General features: G+C 42.6%; 1 protein-coding gene across 5 annotated transcripts in view; it reads right to left on the bottom strand.

Moving 5' to 3' along the window:
• Nucleotides 1-329: 329 nt before the first annotated feature.
• The window catches only part of lmx1bb (LIM homeobox transcription factor 1, beta b), a 59811-nt gene continuing 40081 nt past the window's right edge, over nt 330-20059 (bottom strand). For all 5 annotated transcript variants that reach the window (XM_087170348.1, XM_023393875.2, XM_023393872.2 and 2 more), the window contains 6 exons: nt 7395-7627; nt 5171-5346; nt 4551-4628; nt 4099-4165; nt 2706-2867; nt 330-1560 (listed from right to left, as the gene is read on the bottom strand). In XM_087170348.1, coding sequence (XP_087026474.1) covers nt 1403-1560; nt 2706-2867; nt 4099-4165; nt 4551-4628; nt 5171-5346; nt 7395-7627 — 874 coding nt within the window. In that variant the 3' untranslated portion in view covers nt 330-1402. The remainder of the gene's footprint in view (nt 1561-2705; nt 2868-4098; nt 4166-4550; nt 4629-5170; nt 5347-7394; nt 7628-20059) is intronic.

The following is a 20059-nucleotide window of genomic DNA, read 5'->3' as shown; positions in this document are numbered from 1 at the left end:
ACACACTGGCAAGGTTACAAGATGCTGATATTAGTTCACCTGTTGAAGTCAAAGAACAGCCAAGATAGGTGAATCACCAGGATGTGCTCACTGTTGGGACAAACAGTTAACGACCATGCTAATGGCTCTAATGGGCTGTAGTTAGGAACAGCTAAACATAAACAGGAGCATGCAAACATGCTCACAACAACAATGCTAACATGGTGACGTTTAATAGGTATTTTCACCATTTAGTGGTGTTAGCATGCTAACATTTGCTAATTACAGTAGCACTAAGCACAAAGTAGAGCTGCTGCGCTAGAGGATCAGTCAGGGAAGCAGGTGATATCTGAAATGTCCCCATGTGAATGATCACTGAATGGCATTTATTTAATGTTATCAGGAGAAAGACATTGTTTATTCATCAAACCAGTCAACTTTGGTCAATTAGCAACTTTAACATTTTGAGAATGCACATATGACAATGACAACAAAAGGTTTATGGTCTGTACGAAATAAATAGCAACATTGCTCATTTACAGCTTGGCTGAAGAAAAACAAAAAACAAAAAAAACAAAACAAAAACAAAAGGGTTAATCTTCATATTAAAAAGGCGTACAGATGAGTTGTGATACTCATGAACTCACTAATTGCTCAACAAAAAAATGCTCTCCTTTTTAAATAAAGCTTTTTCAGTTTTAATATGTACCTTCAAGAGCCTGTTATAGTTAAATAAATAGAATGTTTCCATTTTTAACATGCACATCCAATTTGCCTGGGGAAAGTATTTACACTTCACTGATCCTACTTGTCCACCAAAATGCTCCTCTTTTTTTTCTCCTCTAAACAATTCTTTCTCACCACAAACTCTCATACATACACAAATGTACAGTCACTCTTGCAGACATGCTGCACCTATTTACTATTAACACAATATCTAAACCTATTGAAAGTGATCAAAATGCTAACGGTGAACATGGAAATCCATGTAGTGTAAAGAAGAAGCAGTCCAAACACCACATCTTAACCAGGGGGGGCTTACAAAAAGTTTTAGTTTACAATTGATCATGCACTGTATAAATTCACTGTTATTTGGTTTGCGAGTGTGTAATAATCAGTGGCTTCAATATCTACTTGTTTTTCTTTAAGTGAACAAAGAAAAGGAGGAATATCTCCTGTGACAGATAAACAATCAGACCAAATAATCTCTAACAATATTTAAGTCTTTTTCCCCAGGAATCTTCACTGTCCTACAACAAGTGGTTTTAACTATCTTTGAGTAAGCTTCCGCACATAACCAGGAGCCACAGCAAGGTGAAGTGTTTCTTGTGTCGTGTCCGTGTTAGTGTCGAAACTCCTGGCCATCGCGCTTCAGGTTGAGATGGGCAGTTTATTCTGTGCTGATGATCCTCGCTCCTCTCTTTCATGATGCAAAGTAAGAGTTCTGCATGGAGTAGAGGCGGTCGATGGGGTTCCCCACGCGGGCCTGCATGGAGTTGACTTCCGACGACGCCATGAAGCAGTCACTGAGGCTGGTTAAAGACGTGTCACTGTCTATGTCATGGAATGCAGAATCATTACCTATGGAGAGAGACGATTGCGGAGATAGGCGTCAGGATCCGGTGGCAGAGGTGTCATTTAAAAAAAAACAAAACAAAACACAACAACACCCGACTCCGACTCTGAAATCCATGCAATCTTGTATTTGAGATTTATAGCAGCACTGGGAAATTATAATTACTAATAGTCACTTTGAGAAATTGCTGTTGTGTGTCATCACAATTGTGAGAACTGTTTTGTTAGATATCATCAAAGCTCACTTTTTGCTGCCCTCGCTGGGACAATTGTGGTCTGTGAGGGAGCATGTAAACAAGGGGCATCCTCCGAAAAGATCTGGTTAATAGCAACTGTTTACGCCTTTCATAAAACCTCAACATGTTATTTCTCTAGAGGGAATAGTTAACTTTATTACACTCTGGATCTTAATGATAGTGTTGCACAAAATGGGGACAGTGTTTTGAGACATATCTTTTAATGCCTTGCCAATATTGTTCTTTTCCCCAAACCAAAGGAGAGTGATGAGACTGGGGATTTGGGTTCTTACTGGCGAGAAGAACTAAATGGAGGCAAATTATAAGGAAGTTATGAACTTCGGGAAATGGTCCCTTTGGGGCTTGTTGAGGACATCACTCTGAAATGTGTTATTCCAGTTACATCCTGTGGACTAACACTTGATTGACTGATTTTTTCTCCCCCTGCGTGTTCGCATTTTAATTCTTCCCTGTATCACACAGAAATCTGAGACTTGTTATTTTCCCATTCTGATTCATTAGTTCACACAACCCTCAATCATTGTTGGGATTGCACTTTATCTCAAGCTGTCCACATCGACCACATGTTTTTACCAACATTGGAAAACATCATTAGTAACGGGGCAGATCTCAGAACTGGAGGCGGAGAGTTAAAACCTTATTAAAACGATTTGAAAATGAACTTCAAAACCTAATAGCTTATGAGAATGCTTGTGTTATCTCATGTGGGAGGAGAAGCTGCTCGTACGTCTCTGTGAGCGGCTTAAATCAGGAGGGCTGTGGCCCGAACACATGTCCCACACTGGGGAGCTACGAGGTTGATCAAGGGACAGGCATGTGTGTGTTTTGAGAGCAGGAGTGGGTGTTTTTTTGCGGGGAATGGCTGGAGGGGGTGGGAGCTGGTGGATTGCTCACCATATGGGTTCATGTGGTCCCCGGGCATCTGTGGGGGGGTGAGCCCCTGTTGGAACGGGTCTGTGCTGTAACCGTTCTGATCCATGGCGACCAGCTGCTGCTGCGGCGGAGCCAGCGGTGTGAAGGAGTTCATCATCCCCTCCATCCGATTGGACATCACCTCTGCAAAACAAAGAGAGAGAACCAACAGGGGAAACCATTAGAAAAAAAAACCTCGGGATGAATCTGCAGAATGTAACTGCAGCCACGCACAGTGGATACACACAGACAGGTGGGGCTGAACAGGGGAAAAACCAATGATGTGTAGATTCCCTTTAACACCTGGGGATTTCACAAGCTCACCTGAATCTGAGTTACAGTTTCGCAGAACCAAAAAATGTGATAGTGAGAGTGATAAAAAAAAAGAAATGAAGGTAGCTTGGTGCTTTTGAAATAGCTACAATAACCTGGATTGCTTGCCTTGTACGATTTCCATGGTAACCTACAGTAGTCTTTCCTGTGGCTTCTCCCACAATCCCCTTCACAAACACTGCTGTTGGCTAACCGACTGGGTGAGATGGACACAAAGCTCCTGTGGCTTCATCACCGGAGCCACAAAATCAATGATGTCTGCCATTCATTTCGTTTGGCTGCCAAAATGAATTCCCACCTTCCTTTCGATGTGAAATGTTTTTGTTTATACAATGACATATTTGTAATCTCTATACACAAGAAGCTCATATTCTCAGATTCAGTGTCTACCGTGGTATTTCGATCATGTTTAGCAGTCACCAGGAAGAAGTCCTCATGTACAGCTTCTAACAAGCTTGGTGTCAACATTTAAAACAATGCATTGCTATGAAACAAAGAACATTTAAAGGGCCACACCAGACAAAAATTCTCTGCTTTAACTATTTATTTGTGTTTGTTTTTTTTTTTGTTCCATAAAACTATTCAATTAACTTGGAAGAATTCTTAAAATGACATCTACTCATTCTCCCTCATTGAAAAATGCAGAATCTATGAATATGTCTCTATATCACATTTCTTTAAGGTGCACATTTGATACTGATTGGCTGCCTTGTGTTTGTGATATAACAAAATCATGCCCGTACATACACGCCTTAAACTGGGATTTTAGACGAGCACAGAGACACTTTCGCCCTTAAGCAGATGAATGTGAAAACAGCCTTCTGGTGTCAAACTCTGCACATACATCATTCTGCACGGTGAAACTTAAGACATCCAGGTAAGGGAACAAATTTCTGAGTGGAAAGGGGGCTGTAAAAATTCAGAAAAATGTAAATGAGAAATATGCGAAATGCAGTAAATATGCAGCTAAACACCTCCCAGAGAAAGAGCTTTGAGACAATGAGCCTCCATTGTGTCTGCAGGGTATGTACAACATCGTTACCTTGGCCAAGTCTCTGAGAATTCTGTTGTTCTTGTTGTTGCTGCTGTCTTCTTGCCAACTTCTTCATCTGAAACGAAGGAGTCAAAGTTGTGAAGAACTCCCAAAACTAACATGCACTCTTTAATTTAAAAAGGATGCTCCTCGCTGTTCACCCTCGAATGAACTGTGTAAAATCTGTATCTGAGTGCACTTCATTGTAAAGTATCAAAGGTTTTCATGAGATAATAATCAGAAAAGGGGAGGGTGTAGACATTTAATGCAAGAGTGAGCTACAGTTGCAACTCCTTGCTCTTTTTTTTTTTTTTTTTTTTTTTTTTTACATTTGTGAAAGGAATGCAGTGATAAATTTAACACACATAGTTGTAGTGATTTATTAGCTGGACTCTTAAGATGGAATAAGGCTGTTGTATGCGGAAAAAAAATCTAACGTCTCCTGCGTTTGCTGCTCTCACCTTAGCTCTCTGGTTCTGAAACCACACCTGGACCACCCGAACACTGAGTCCTGTCTCCGCAGCCAGCGTCTCCCTCACCTGAACACATCCAGACAAAAGATTTCCAGCGTCACACACACAAAAAAACCAAAACACTTCACAACATTAAAAACTACTTTTTTCTTTCCTCCTGAACACATCTGATACATTTCCCAACAGGCACATTGCCTCTTTGATTTCACTGAACGTTGAATGAATGCAGTGGTCTTTTTGGACGTCTTGGTTATTGCCTCTTCAAAGCTTTGGACCGGGTGCAGCGCCTGTTTTTAGGGCCAGGGCTATAGAGGCAGTGCTCCTATCTCAGTATGACATTTGGTGCAGGCGGACTGCGTTACAACAGCCTGCCTCGGTTAACACAGAACAGAATGCTGCTTGCCACTTCAAAGCTCGGCTCTGAGGTGGGGGAGATTTTTTTAATTTGAGAATTTTATTTGTGAAACTACTGTAGGGCTCGTGGTCGGCATCCAAATCTCCATGTGTTCATTGCTCCAAATGCAGACCAGAGAATATTGAAAAAAAAAAAAAGAAGTTGCTAAATTTTCCTCACTTTGTCATAGAAGATTATTTAAGCTTTGAGTTACCTTTCTGCAGGGTTTCGAGGACACCTCAAAGGAGGCCTTGAAGGCGCGTCTCTGTTGAGTGGTCAGGATGGTTCGTGGTCTCTTGGGCCTCCTGGGATCCTTCCCGTCATCCCCCTTCCCCTGGCCTCCTATGCCTTTCTCTGGCTTGATGTCCAACTCCTCATCGTCACTTTTTTCTGCAGAGAGAAAGTCATTTCTCTGTATGATCAGCACGAGCTTGAACTGACTACACCCTTTTAGTCAGTGACAGTCTGCTGATAAATATATTTTCGCTCTTCCCCATTCCAGGAGATTCACACACCACAAGTGCATAATCAAAGGAGACACATGTGTTTTTGATACTTTGTTATCAATTTATTACAAAAAGGAAAGGGCCACATGTACGATTAGACTTACAGAAGTCTTATGGCTCTTGCTTGGAGAGCACAATGAAATATGCACATTTGTCACTGAACTGGACACTGCGTCACTTGTAATTTATTGCCCTCAGCTTTGTCTGATTTACACTAAATCAATCTCTGATAAGAATACTCCATCAAGTACAACACGGAAAAGCCAACACGAGCACATATGAGAAATGCATCTCCCATGACACAGCAAGAAAATGAAATTTTTGCTCGGTTTTAGACCTTAAAATAATGACAAAATATATATGGGTTGCTAGATTTTTACTAGCAGCAGCAGCAGCAGCCGCAGCAGCAGCAGCAGGATATTACAGTTTTGGGTAGTAATATTGGTGCGATGTTTATGCTTCTAGCCTACAACGTGGCATTAAAACAAAATAATAACTTGGTTTTTATTAGATTTCTGAGATATGTTTGTAGGTTTATTTTTTAGATTAAAACCAGCTAGCTGTTTCCAGTTATCAAAAACAATAACTACACACTCAATACTCTCCCAGAGCTATTCATTTCACTCAGAGGATTTCTCAAAATTTTTGTAATGATCATAAATATTTCTTTACTGAAAAATGCATGAAAACATTGTGAAACTTGTTGGTTTTCAGACAACAGCCGAATGCGAACACTATTAATGGCAAATTAATAAGTTATACTTTCATCACTTTAATTTTTTTAACATAGTTTCAATTGTTGTCACTGAAGACTTGGGCTGATGACTTGTTGTGAAATATGTCACTTCTAAATTTATGCATTTCAATATCACTTTGCAGTGAAGCCACAAAGTTATGCTAACATAACGTGAACAACAAATGAATGAATAAGAAAAACCTCAATTATCACTTCATGTGTCTCCAAATCAGAAGCAGCAGTGCTGTTAACGAACCCTAATGATTTTGAGGTCTGGTGGCTACAAGCAGAGGCACACACATGATGGCTCAGTGCTTCATGTCATCTGGTTCCGATGTGTATCTACATTTCTCTGCCGAAAACCTACATTTCATCTGCCACATGCCGAGGTTAACCTCTGTTCATGTCAACATTTTCTCCATCTTGAAATTCGGAGAGGCGCACAAAAAAAAAAAAAAAAAGACATGCCTGCGCGATACACTGGGACACAACTGAATGAGGATGACGCAGAGCAAATATTCCCACAAGTTGACAAAAGTTGACACAGGCACAGATGTATTTGACAAATTCCCCGCTTTTGTGCGTGTCTAAATGTGAGCCAGATGGTAGTGAACAGTGAGGCTTGGCGAGATGCCTCATTGTGTGTGGAGGCTATAGGCGAGGAACACTAGAGCTGATAAGAGTGGAGGCGCAGGCTTTTCTGTAGAAAGGCCCCAAATCCCTCTGTCACTCACCATGATACAGTGATTTAATTCTTTCCAGAACCAGATCCTGCCCACGCATAGAGAGCCATTAATACGGGGTGGCTTGGCTTCGTCCTGTTTCCACTTCCTACTGTATCATAAACCTCCGCTCCCTGCTTGAATTAAAATGCTACAAAATCAGCCATTGAAAAGCTGCAGATGGAGCTGAGTTAGAACATTTTACTGCCTGGGCTGCATGCAACATCTCTGAAAAACCCCTAGCAACTGGTTTAAGCACAAATCAATACCAGTTGTGTTTTTTTTTTTGTTTTTTTATGTTGATAATACACTGTAGTGCTGCAACCAGTAAGATTCAGATCCATCATGGAGGATGTCTATATTGGCTCCCACTGTGATGGAGCAGAGCATACAGAATACAACACCCCGGTGCCATACGATGATAGCACCGCCGTGTTGTTCTCGCTCTTGTGTGAGAGGGTGCAGAGGGCTCACCTGAGTCTGAGTCATCCGGGCTGACCGAGCTGAGTAAGTCCTTCTCCCTCTCGTAGTCGATCTTGCACAGCAGCTGACCCTCCTTCAGGACAAACTCGTCGCCCTTCCTCAGCTGGCGGTCGCACACGCAGCAGCAGAAGCAGTTTAGGTGGTAGACGCACTCCAGGGCGCGCATCACAAACTCTGTGGGGGCGATTTTCTCCATGCAGCCGCTGCACTTGGTCGCAAACAACCTGAACGGGAAAAACAGTAACAGTTGTAGGTGTGCTGGTGACAGAGAGAGTTGTTGTTGTTTAAAGCAACACTGTAACTCCTGAAAGAGGAAATAGTTCATCAATTATTATATATATGAAAAGTTCAGTTCATGAGAAACTGAATGCTCCATTGCTCAGCTCAACGCACTCAGGCGTTTTGGTGGCTGATGGTGGCAAACTTTAAACGCTGTGAAGCTACTTGTGCTCTTACTATGATATGTTATAGCATTCTTCATTACCCTACAATTCACTCTGGCAAAAGTAACAATTATATTTTTTTTAAAGTGAGACTACACAACCTTTAAGAGGCAGAACAACACATTCTCTCCGAGTGAAACTTTTAGTGCTTTTCTTTTGGCGAGGTGTGTGGCTTTATTCTGCCACGTAGCCTCACTTCAGCTGACCATCAGGGGTTTTCTTGACTAAGAGTCAAGTTGGCTGGCTGATCCTGTGGGCAGCCAAGAGGTGACTCCTTTGGCAGCAGCTCATCTGTTAAAATTTCTAGGGTGGGCCCCCGTCCCCTGTCATTCCAAGTGAGCTCAGTCATGGGCACCGAAACCCTCTCACAAATCTGAAAAAGAGGCTGGCTCAACGTTCTAGTGCAGTGACCACCAAACTCTGCTGATCCCAATCAAGCCTTTGCTGGCAATTTACACATTTCTTTCATATCCACGATGCTCTATATGCATCAGATACCATATTGCACACGTGATTCATTGCTGACTACTGGGCTGCCCTCTCGTCTGTTCATATCTCATCTGACTGTCTAATATCATGCCTCTATGGTGTAAGACTGCCTCTATCATCATTTCCTAGACAACACCTCCATCTTCTTTTATATCCTTTCAGGAAGATGTTTGCATTGTTTTATTGGTGACTGAGAGGCATTTAATTCGTCCTCTGTTGTTCAGAAGAAGCCACATTAAATGGAGGAGGAAGGCAGCGAGTGTGGTTGATCTTGTCCAGCCGTAAAGCTGGATTTATTAGCGGCCTCTTTGTTTGCCCTGGTCTGGAAGACAGCTGGCAGCCGCCTATCTATTTGTGGTGAACATCTATTTCATTGTGCGAGGCAGGGAGGCAGCGAGAGGAGCAGTTGACATCATCTGCTGGTCCGGGATGGGGATGAGCGATAGTGATGGATATAATGTGTAAATATGAGAGGAGGGAAACCAAAGGATGGTTTTGTTATGGTAATGTTGTTATAGGTGCTGATTGAGTAGTGATACTGTGTATGTGTGTGTGTGTGTGTGTGTGCGTGTGGATGAGTCAGTTTCACACATGTAAGTGCATGTGTGTGAGCAGCTGTATGCTTGCAGGAAACAAGATAGTGTGGTTTTTGTTGTCTGTGCAGCTTTCTAAAATAATTACTGTGATATTGCTCATCAGAGCAGCATCAACAAGGCTACATTTTATGTTATCTTAATTACATCACTAACAATTAATAGGTTATTTTACTAATTCCATTCATTATAATCAAAATCACGACCTGTATCTGGATCAGAACGCGGCAGCTAAAGCATCTTATTTCCTGTTTAACCATCATGAAGCTGCGAAACAACAGAGCTATCAGAACTAGCACTCTGAGGGTTCATAAAATCCTTTAATCTTTCATTTATTACAATAAGTTAAGAAGATTATTATTCAACTATGGAAAAACCTCCAGGATAATCCCTTCTAAAAGAAATTTTGGCATGTATCTCAAACAAGCAGGGCTCTCGTTTAAGTGACCTGCCAGCCTGGCTCTATCTTCTAAACAAACCTCCAAGTTTGGTCACTGAAAAATAAAAGACAAGAGCAACACTTTAAATAATAAAAAAAAAAAAAATTCTGGAAAAAAATTAAAAGAAGGAAATTTCACATTGACTCAAATCTGCAAAGATAAACTGAATATTCAGGGACTTGTTTCTAGTTTTTAGGAGGATTAGCATGTTACATGCTGGGATCAGGGAAAGGAGGTGATGAATCTGTCAAGACAAGTTCCCAGCTCTAACTCTAATGTTTAGCTAATGATTGCCGGCTTAAGCTAAGAAAGAGAGCACAAAAAAAGTTGAGGAAATTACTTGTTAGCACGGTTTTGATACGTCCAGGACTCTGCATTCACCTACGACCGCTCTCTCAAATCTTCTCATCTAGATGAAAACATTCTCATTCAGCCCTCTTTCCTTTCTTCTTTCTCCTCGCCGAGTCTAATCTTGTAAGCCATTATTTTTCTATTTCCCCTCTCTGTCACTTTGCATTATTTTTGCTGCTGTAATTCCTATTCGTCCCTTCTGGAATCTTCCTGTCCTGCTTTGTCCTCAGGTCTAATCCGGACTTTCTGCCTGTTTTCAGTCCCCGGTCCCCATTCTCAGCGGGGTTCAGATGGAATAGCCATGCATGACGCCCCTTCTATGGCAACCACACCTCCACAGGAAGGCAACGGCGACTTTTCGGATGGGCAGAGAAGGCCTTTGAGAAGCTGGCAGCAGAAGTAAATCCCTCTCTAAGGAACAAGGAGAATTAGCAGGGAGCAGTGGACTAGGGATTTAACCCTACCCCTCTCCTTTGAAAGGCACAGTCAGTCCCACTCCTGCGGCTAGCCACAATCAAACAGAGGAGGAGTGGGGAGGTGGCAGTGGGGAGAGGAGAACACAAACTCCCTGAATGACACAAGCAGTGGATTGTGGAGGAGCCTAATCCCACTTTAATACCTTTCCAAGTTCAGCTGCTAAAGAATGCTCTTTAAAACAACACCACTGTGTGAGCAGTGAAGGTTGACCAGGGGGAGGCACGCCATTCAACCTCCCCAACATTACCTGATTAGTGGTTTGAGGACCAGGCCAGTGAGCCAGCATGCCAACGGGAGACAGAGGAGAGGATGTAAATGATGATTTTATATATAGAAAAACAGGACGACATGGGCTGCTGATAACATTAGCTGGAAAGGAGATTTCACAGCTTTTTGTCAAGCTCTACCGGGATATCAAAGATATCAAAGAAGCTGTCGGTGCGACTGGAATCAGACTTAAAGTGATTTAGGTGATCATTTACCACTTTCTGCCTCTACTTGATCCCAGTGACCCATCACACTAAGACCTCTATCCACCTAAAATCCACTTTCTGGGCGTTCAGCTGCTCCGGTAACACGACTCCCGGTGTCGCAGAGGCAGGCCGATCAGCACCTTTAAGCTATAGTCTGTTTATAAAAGACACCACAAAGAGGACCACCAGCACGACAAGCCGCGTCCCAGCTCTCGCTCTCCCTCCTCCCACACCTGAGCGCACAGATCAAGTGATGAGACCCCTCCTGTGTGGATCAATGGCTGCATCTCAAGCAGAAAGAACTGTCAATATTTACCCAGGCCTCCCCAGAACTGGACTCATAAATGAAAAGAGTCCATCTCAGCACATATACCTCTCTCCCACAGGAATCATTACGTCCCTCGTTTTAATCCTGTGTCCACATACCTGTAATCCCTTGTCTGTCCTTTCTTACGTTATCTATGGTTGTCTCTCCCTCCCCGAGACAGATTATCGCACTGTTGAGGCTTGTAACACTACAAGCTGTGTTTTTAGCAAATGCAAGACAAAAAATAAAAAGAGCACCACGAAGAAGACAAAAGCCAACAGGGACCGACAGTTATTTGTCTGATGAACACTTCAGCCGAGCCAAGTGCAGCTGAGAGACTTTGCCCTCTCTGCTGCTCTTCTTCTCTCCCACCCCCCTTTTTCCAGGCACTTTGGAGAACTGCACTCTCCCTTTGAACAGATTATGGGCAACTTAAAGTGTGACAACATCTTAAGCTCTCACCACATGTTGCCAATGATTTCCCTTCTACAGACATTACATTTAATGCTTCTGCCGCAGTGATAAGCATCAAGAGGACTGGGTGGGATAAAAGAAGCCAGAAGAATAAGAGAGAGAGACGGGGGGAGGGGTGGGGTGGGATGGGGTGTTTTTTTTTTGGGGGGGGGGGGCACGGAGCTGCTTATGGCTCTTGATAATCATGCTACATTTAGCAACACGTGCAACAGTCTCACCTACTCCCCTTTCGCTATTGAACAACGCTTGGAGAAATACCATAACAATTTAGGGAAGAATAGCCGGGGCTATTATGTCACGGCATCCCTTCAAAGACAGAGGGGATGAGGATTATCCAGGCAGCAGCTGTAAGCTATTACTTTGAAGATAGGCTCTCGTGTTTGGGCAGGAAACCTGTGGCCATGCCAATCATTGCGGAGGTGAGAGATGAGGCCTGGGAGGCAGGTCAGACAAGGGCCTCCGGACAGGATGGAGGGCATGTGGAGCAATCGGTCAGCTGTGCACGCTCGATGTTTCCAGTTTTTGTTTTTTTTTACTGTCTACATCTCGGATACATCTGGGATCAAACTGGAATTTGGAAGGTTTCTTTGCTTGTAGATCAGATGTGAGAGTTAAACAAATTGTTTGACATTCGGGGGAAATACACTGTCTCGCTGAGTTAGATGAGAAAATCAATTTAATGTCTGTCAGCTAAGCTAACCAGCTGCTGGCTACTGCTACTGCCAGCAGCTGGTTAACTTAGCTTAGCATTACGATTGAATAAAGGAGGAAACAGGTATGTAAAAACCTTCAAGGAATAACATATCTCTCATATTTTTCCGGTAAATATAAGTTTAGCTGGGCAGCCTAGCTTAGCATAAAGACTGAAAACGGGGGGCAAACAGGTATGTAAAAACTGTAAAAACTTTCAAGACATAGTTCAACATTTCTCTCATGTTTGTCTGGTAAATCTAAGTTCAGCTCGTTAGCTTAGCTTAGCATAAAGACCAGAAATGCAGAGCTGGCTCTCTCTTAGCAGCACCTCTAAAACTACCTATGTAACCACAAATAGACTGGCACATAAGCCCGTGTAAAACCGCAACTTGTCGTTTTTACAGTTTGGTTCTTGTACAGAACAAGCCGTAACGTACGTTTTTAAATTGTCAAAAAGTACCGTTTTAAAGTTTTCACACTTTTTCACAACCAAATGCTTTTATTTAATGAGCAGCTCATTTGTTGTCCAAATTTTTGGGTGGAATCTTGTTCTGTTTGTTGTCTGGAATGACAACAAACGGATCTGTCTCACACCAGAGGCACCAGAGGTCTCCCAATTGTTGAGCGGCTCTCATGAGACACGCCTCAGTGTGTGAAAATTGGTTCTTAGCAACAGTATCAAGAGCTTCGGTCAAAGAGGAAAACATTTGATGCCCAGATGTTTTGGATGAACGACGGCAAAAACCTTTTCAACTTTGTCTCAACATCAGGAAAATTACTTTGTTATGTACGGCCCTGTTGTCCTCTTCATGCAGCAGACACTACATGTTGACCACACTGGCCTAAAAATAGCAACCTGGAATTGGCTAATATGAGCGTTTGATTGCTTGCAGAGGGGCTGATGATAAAAGTGCACCCCAAAAGAAAGTTGTGCTTTAACACGTGGGATTTGCATATTTATATAAATCCAGCTAAGGCACATAACCGTTCATCCTTCCTCTGTGAGAAGGTTAAAACAAACTTTCAGTCTGCATGAGTAGTAATGTGCAAAAAAAAAAAAAAAGTGGTAGTGATAATACTGTCTTCATAAATGATCTCAGTAGCTGACCTTGTTTCATAGTATCAGCATTTCTCTTTGGAGCATAGATTCATGGAGAGTAATGAAGCCAAATAAAAAGTGCCATCCTTCTGCTCCCAAGGGCCAGCTCCAGTCAGCTCTAAAAGCTGCTTAATCACCATCTCGTGCTTACTACATTAGCATAATAATGGCCTTTAAATTGAGGCTCTTTGTTTTTTAATTAAACTCCCAGCAGGTAAAAGTAAAACACATTAACGGGAGATGTGTACACCACTAATGGCCCAAAGGTGCCTTCTTCATCACACAGCTCTGGCCACAGGGTTCTGCTTGTTCCCCGCACTGAAGCGCAGCACCGGGTGCCTGCGAGCTCACAGGGGAGGAACGAGACGGGCTGATTGCACTTGGCATAGTGAAGATAATAGCCGAGACGTGTTCGACGTGGTTAGTGTATGCATGTGCACCTGCCCTACATCTCAGAGGGAGCACACTTAGTAAGAGCTGCTGAACAGAGCTATAGTGAATCTATAAAAAGATGCTGGTTACAGTTAGTCTGCGGCGAAATGTCTCCAGGATCATCTATCCCACACGTCGGCTATTGTGAAAATAAATATGGCCACTTCATTTCTACGGCAGCATGAGCTCCTATGTGCTGGAATGTGCAGCTCCTCTGACCAGTCCCCCGGCCAGACAGAGATCCCAGTCATATTTGTACATAACGCTATACTGCACAGCTGCACAAAGAAATCCTAACCCTTCAGTCGTTATTCAAATGATCTCATTCCAGGGGCTGTGTGTTTCACAGATTACCCAACACCGGAAATACAGTTGAGAAGGAATGTGGTGTTAATGTGTATTCTGAGTCTAAAAACATGCAAATAGCGCACACATATATATACCTTAAAGCAAATGTTTCTCATGGCCAGTACTCTATTGATATGAGAAAAACACATAACGCTTAATACAATCAATACTGCATGTTCATACAAAGCTCTAAAAGCAACAGCGGTATGCTAAGAATTATCTTGCAGCATCAAGCGACCCATTGCTTCTCCTTTGCATGTATCTGCTAATGAGTCACTGGGGAAACAGCATGGAAATAATCCCCCCGCCCTCCCTCCGCCACACAGGTAGAACAAAGCTCATGGAGTGAAAAGGACAGTGTACTGGGCAGCAGAGGAGGCTAAGTACACATCTAAATACAAGAGTAAGCAGGCAGGCACACATGATGCTGTTTGGACAGCTGGTGTTCCCGAGTATGTAAAATGAGTGCAACATCACATCTAGACTACGTTTTTAGAGCTCAGAACAAATATCGTTGGTCGCATACACTGTGCAGTGACACCAGTGAGGAAATTATGATTGTAAAGATGTGTGTTTTTTTTCATTTTGGCTTTTTTCCCACTATTTTTTTTTTTTTTTTTTTTACCTGTTCTCAAAGCCTATTTGATCCTTGAACAAATAAATTAGGAGGTTGTGAATTACAAGGCTGCTATAAAGTGCTTAGCTCGGCCTTTTCGTTACTCCAGTAAGCTGTTTGTGAGGGCCATCACCGCTGGAGATGTGACATGTTTACAACACGCTCCCTGTAAAAGCAAAGAACCAGGGCCTGGGATAGCTCCCATTAAAAATCACGTGCAGCCATTTTATATATTTTAATAATAATTCCATGGGTGTCTGTTTGTCCGACCCTTCCAAGTTAATCTATGTGAGGTGGAGCAGAGCCCACTATTAAGGGCTTGGCCCGCTCGACGAGGCTACCACGAGTGATTGCCGCTTCTGAAAGAGCTGGGAGAGCAAAGAGAGTGATGGCTACAATAAGTGTAATGGCTATCACATGTTATACAGCTATGGCTGGCTATAACTGCCCACAGATACACAGGTTTATTCCTGTATTTTTTTTTTTTTTGTGCCTTTTTTTGATGAGAGAGGGTGATTCAGAAGTTCACTACAAATCAGAGCGCTTATATCACTCCTGGAGAAATAAAAACAACTATGATCTCATGTCCAGTCAAATAACAATACGTTCTAAAAGACTAGATTAAATCATGAAGTGAAAACGTGCGAGAAGCTTTGACCAGAGCTCAGATACTTTACTTTCTTTATTGTAAGAAAATAAATGGACTCATCTTACAGATTCAGCGCTGGAATGGTTAAAAAACAACATTTGGATTGGAGGGCTTTATAATTACTATTGACCCAGAGGTTCTGGGTCTAAGAAATAAAACAAACAGTAATATGAGGTGTTCTAAAGCACAAGTCTGCAAATATGCAAAGACAGGGTCTGGTGGAGAGCATCACGCTTTGGCTTCTTTTCTCCGCTCCTAATCTGTGGGCCTACACAATATTAAGACGGCTTTGGAGCCACTTGTGACCCAGCTGTGCACTAATGAAAAATTCCACAGCTCTGTGCAGAGGCCAATGGAGCTTGACCCCTTTCCACCCTGAACCAAGCAATGTCCATCTTGAGGAGTTTACCAGGTCTGAAAGATACTGGATTAATAGGCAGAAGAGGAGAAAGAGAGACAATCTGGGAAAGACTGAAAAAAGACGCACTTGTGTGCCCCCCCCCCCCCCCCCCCCCCTTCTGCCCTTCCTCCAATCTTTAGTATATTGGTGTGAAGTAAAGTGTTTGCCGAGGTTTTAATGGACAGAGATGATCTGGAGATCATTGTGATGGAGGCTGGTTGCATGAGGAAAAGGGGGGGGGGGGTTACTGTTTACTTACCAGAGATTCAGTCTAAGCCCAAAATTAGTTTGGAGGGAGAGAATGTGAGGCAACCAGGAATTAGACGTTGTTCACATGATCCGGATTCATGTGTGTGTGATCCTGCTGCCCTTGATTCTCTCTCTGTGTGTCTTCGCCAAGACAAAAGTCAGCGCTATAGAAGCAGATATCAAAGGAGCAGCGAGCACGGTGAGGAGTCTGCACACTGGATGAGGATATACAGTTCTCAATTATAGAGTAATGTACACCATGTTCACTACTCAGATATGTCAATAAGCAGGAGTAGTTTTTATAAGGATGTATATGTTTAGGTTTGGTCTGTCTTTCATTATCATTATATACTTCTTTTTTGGCATTTATTTATCCAAACCTCCCAGATCAGCCACCCACTCATCTCCTGTAGTTGCTAACGTTCAGCCGCACGGATACACAGATACATAGATGCATAGCCATGCAGATAACATCCAGGAAAATAGACAAGAGGTAGAATGAGTATGTGAAAAAAAAAAAAAGAAGCACGGTATTGCCTTTTTTCATGAGAAACAATATTCATTCTCATTTCTTTCAAAGAAATTTTAAAGAAAATATCAAGACTTTTAAAATAAGACATGGCTGAAAATCAGAGAATAGAGGCATGTAAAGGACTGTGGTAGGATACATCACGTTTCATCCCGTGCAACCTTAACCATCAACTTTAATTCTCATCAGAACGAATGATAATAATGCGTCTCTCTTCGAGCATCTAAATCATAGATGCTCTTGAATTGCCACACACTTTAAAAGATGACTCCACCTATATTATCCTTGAGGGAATAGATTACAGATCTAAATAAGGGGTGGAAGGGGAAGGGGGTGAGAGAAAATGAAAAAAAAAAAGGGAAAGCAAATGAAAAATAAACATTGTTATTGAAAGACAGGATGCTTTAAGACCCGGGGGCCAGGGATTAACATTCAGATTAGCATTCAAATAATATATTTGAATTTCTGATCAGCAATCCTCTTCAAAGAGCTAAATCCCAAGATTAGCAGGTGTTATGCTAAAAAGCTGTGTTTTTTTGTCAGGAACGTAGCTACACTAGCCAAACAAATATGTCTTTGAGTGTGAAGGGCTGGCATGGATGTATGGCTGTAACCATGGCGACTGGCTGGTAGTTAGGAGCCTTGGAGAGGGGTGCAGTGTTGGAATGTGTCAAACAGACAGAGGGGCGCACATACACCGCAGAGCAAACCAAAATCCTGCTGTTTCACTAAAGACCATCAGCTACATTATTGAGACCACCTACAAATTCCAGGGGGCTGAGGGTCGACAGGGAGGGAAAAGTAATTTTGAATCGTCATTATTATTTTTTTTAATACACTCTTTCCCAATTGGTTTGATTTAAGAGTGTCTGACTGAGAGAGTCAAACATAAAAGTGATGAATTTATATTAGAAGAATTAAAAAAAAAAAAGAAAAAAGATCTCCAGCTTTACTGAAGACTCACACTGTGTTCACCAAAATGCCAAATGCTCCCCATTCCACCCACCACGGGTCTCTCTTTAGTTACCTTGGACGCAATGAAATGAAGATTGAGATATTTGTAAAATTCAGCTCTGCCAGGACACATACAGTACATGTTGGTAAAAGTCATCCAATTGCACACTTCCACTGCAGTACTATTTATTTCCATTCAAAATTAGATACTGATTTCTGATACTTGGATTTTATGTTCATGGTTTCCATTTTTATATTCACACATATTCACAGATGCAAGACCGATAACTGTTATGTCTGAAATACAATTAAAAAACGGGGCTGTTTTACCCTTAGTGTTGGCTACAAACGAGCGAGTGGTGGAACTAAATTAATTCACTTTATTTAAGTCATTTCCTTTTAATGCCACCTCTGCACCACTACAATTCAAAGAGGAAACGTTTTACTCCCCTACAGCTTTAGTTACTATTTATTTTACTGATTTGAAATACAAAACATATGATGAGGTTATAAATCATGATGCATTGTTTAATCTACCCAAGAGCACAGTTAATTTGCTCCACCTTGACCAGGTTGAGTAAAATGCTACTAATAATCCAATAATATAAAATGCAATGGTATAACAAACACGGAAGCTGTATATTTGAATTATGAGTACTTTGATTTGTGATATTTTAAGTAAATTTTGCTTAAAATATTTATGCACCTTTCAAATTGCATTTTCAATGCTGGAGTTTTTTTTTGTTTTGCAGTATTGCTGCTTTTACTTAAGTAATGTATGTGAATACTTGTTGATAAAAGCTATACTTTAAAATAATTTAGTCTCTACATATATATTTCTGATGTTATTTGCCATTTCTGTCTTGCAGAACTGTGGTTCCTATATCTATGGTCATGGATACACAACGCTCATTCTCACATCTGAAATATGTAGAACAAAGTTGTTGTTCTACTCTTTAGCTTTAAAAAAAACAACCGCAGTACAAAACATTTCTGTGGATGATTTCATCATTATCATCTACGGTGTACATTCCACACTAGGTACAAATAACTCTAAAAGAACAATAAATGAATTGTCTGGACTTGCTGCAACCTGCTTTGTGTACGTGCATGTTTGCGTCTTTAATCTTGAAAGGGAAATTCTCTCTCCATCGTAGCAGCTAATGTTACTGTGAAACTATTTTGTTCATGTCCTAAAGTATTCAAGCATGCATTTTGCCCCAGGAGGTCTGGCAGAGGAGTTTGTCTGATGCCTCCTCTGCTCATTCTCTCTACTTTACTCTGTCTTTCCCACACAGCCACACACACACACACACACACACACACACACACACAGACACACACACACACACGCTGAGCATTTCTCTGTCGTGTGTTTGGCGGAGTGTAAAATCTCATCTCTCCAGCTGGAAGAGAACAGGTTCGACAAAATTCCCTTTTCTCCACGTGGAGCCTTTAAGGCAGAATGGAATGGTGAAGCATGGCACGGCACGCCTGGTCTCTACAAACCAACCGACAGTGTATCTGCATGGCCCTGCGGCGCCTAGCTCCAGACAGCTCAGTGGACTTACCGCAGCCCTTTAGTGACTGCATTATGACCCCCTAAAAGAGCACTGACATGGTTTGTTTTCCCTTTGCTTTAGCGCAGGACTCAATAAATTGACATTGTATTGTAGTGGAGAGCAGGGAGATACAGGTGCCTCGACTCGGACGACTCATACATGCAAGGCCCGGTTAAACGGCCTCATATGAATTCTCAAGAGAGCGTGATGCGGCAGCAGCTGTAGTTATGCATATTTGGATGAGAACAAGGCCGATCTCTCCGGTGCCCCTGCCACTCTTTGTACACATGACTGGGCCGATATGGATCCTTATTTGTCTTCAGTTGCAATGACAATGTCTGCCGCCACAGTGACACCCGTGGTCAGCCCTCTCAGCAAGGAAAAAGGTTTGTATTCACCCACCAATTTTACACTCTCTTTAGGGCCAGGAGTGTCTTTGTGTGCCGGAGAGCAGCCCATTCTCTCTGGATGTCTGAAAAAAGCAGCTGTTTCTATAATGCTGTGGCAGCACTTTATGCTGCAGAATGATAAATGAAGGGGAAGAGGCAGAGCTGAGGTGCAGCTGAAGCACACACACGCAGAAACAATGGCAAAGGAGGGTCCATGCACTACATGGATATGCTCTCTACGCCTCTCTCTTTCAGGCTCTGCCTCTCTGTTGCTTACACACACACACACACACACACAAATACACACACACACACTCTCTCTCTCTGCAGGTTAGACTCCTGGAGCTCGCCCATAGCCAGAGGTTATGTGAGCGTGTTGAAGCAGGGGGGGCTAACAGACTGACATGTCCCACCAGTACCGGTGCAGACCCAGGGGAATGAGAGGTTGCGGTCTCTGTCCCACGGGGACCTGTCGCTCCTCTGTCCTCGGGGCAGTCATCTTCCTTTCCACCACCAACCTAATGACAGAGCCCCGAGGCCTCATCACTCCACCCCCACTAACCTCCGCCCCCCTCCCCTTCCTCCTCCCAGCTCCACGCTCCTCTCTCCCCGTTGTCCTACCCAGGTGCCTGTCAGAGGGGTGTCAGCTCCGCGACTGGTGTAGCTGTCCACATAAAGGCCCCCCCCCC

This window comes from Seriola lalandi, unplaced genomic scaffold, assembly GCF_002814215.2.
Source record: "Seriola lalandi dorsalis isolate HSWRI2012SDOR001 ecotype SW California unplaced genomic scaffold, Sedor1 jcf7180002054945, whole genome shotgun sequence".
Taxonomy (NCBI): domain Eukaryota; kingdom Metazoa; phylum Chordata; class Actinopteri; order Carangiformes; family Carangidae; genus Seriola; species Seriola lalandi.
This window is presented reverse-complemented; position numbering and strand designations above follow the sequence as displayed.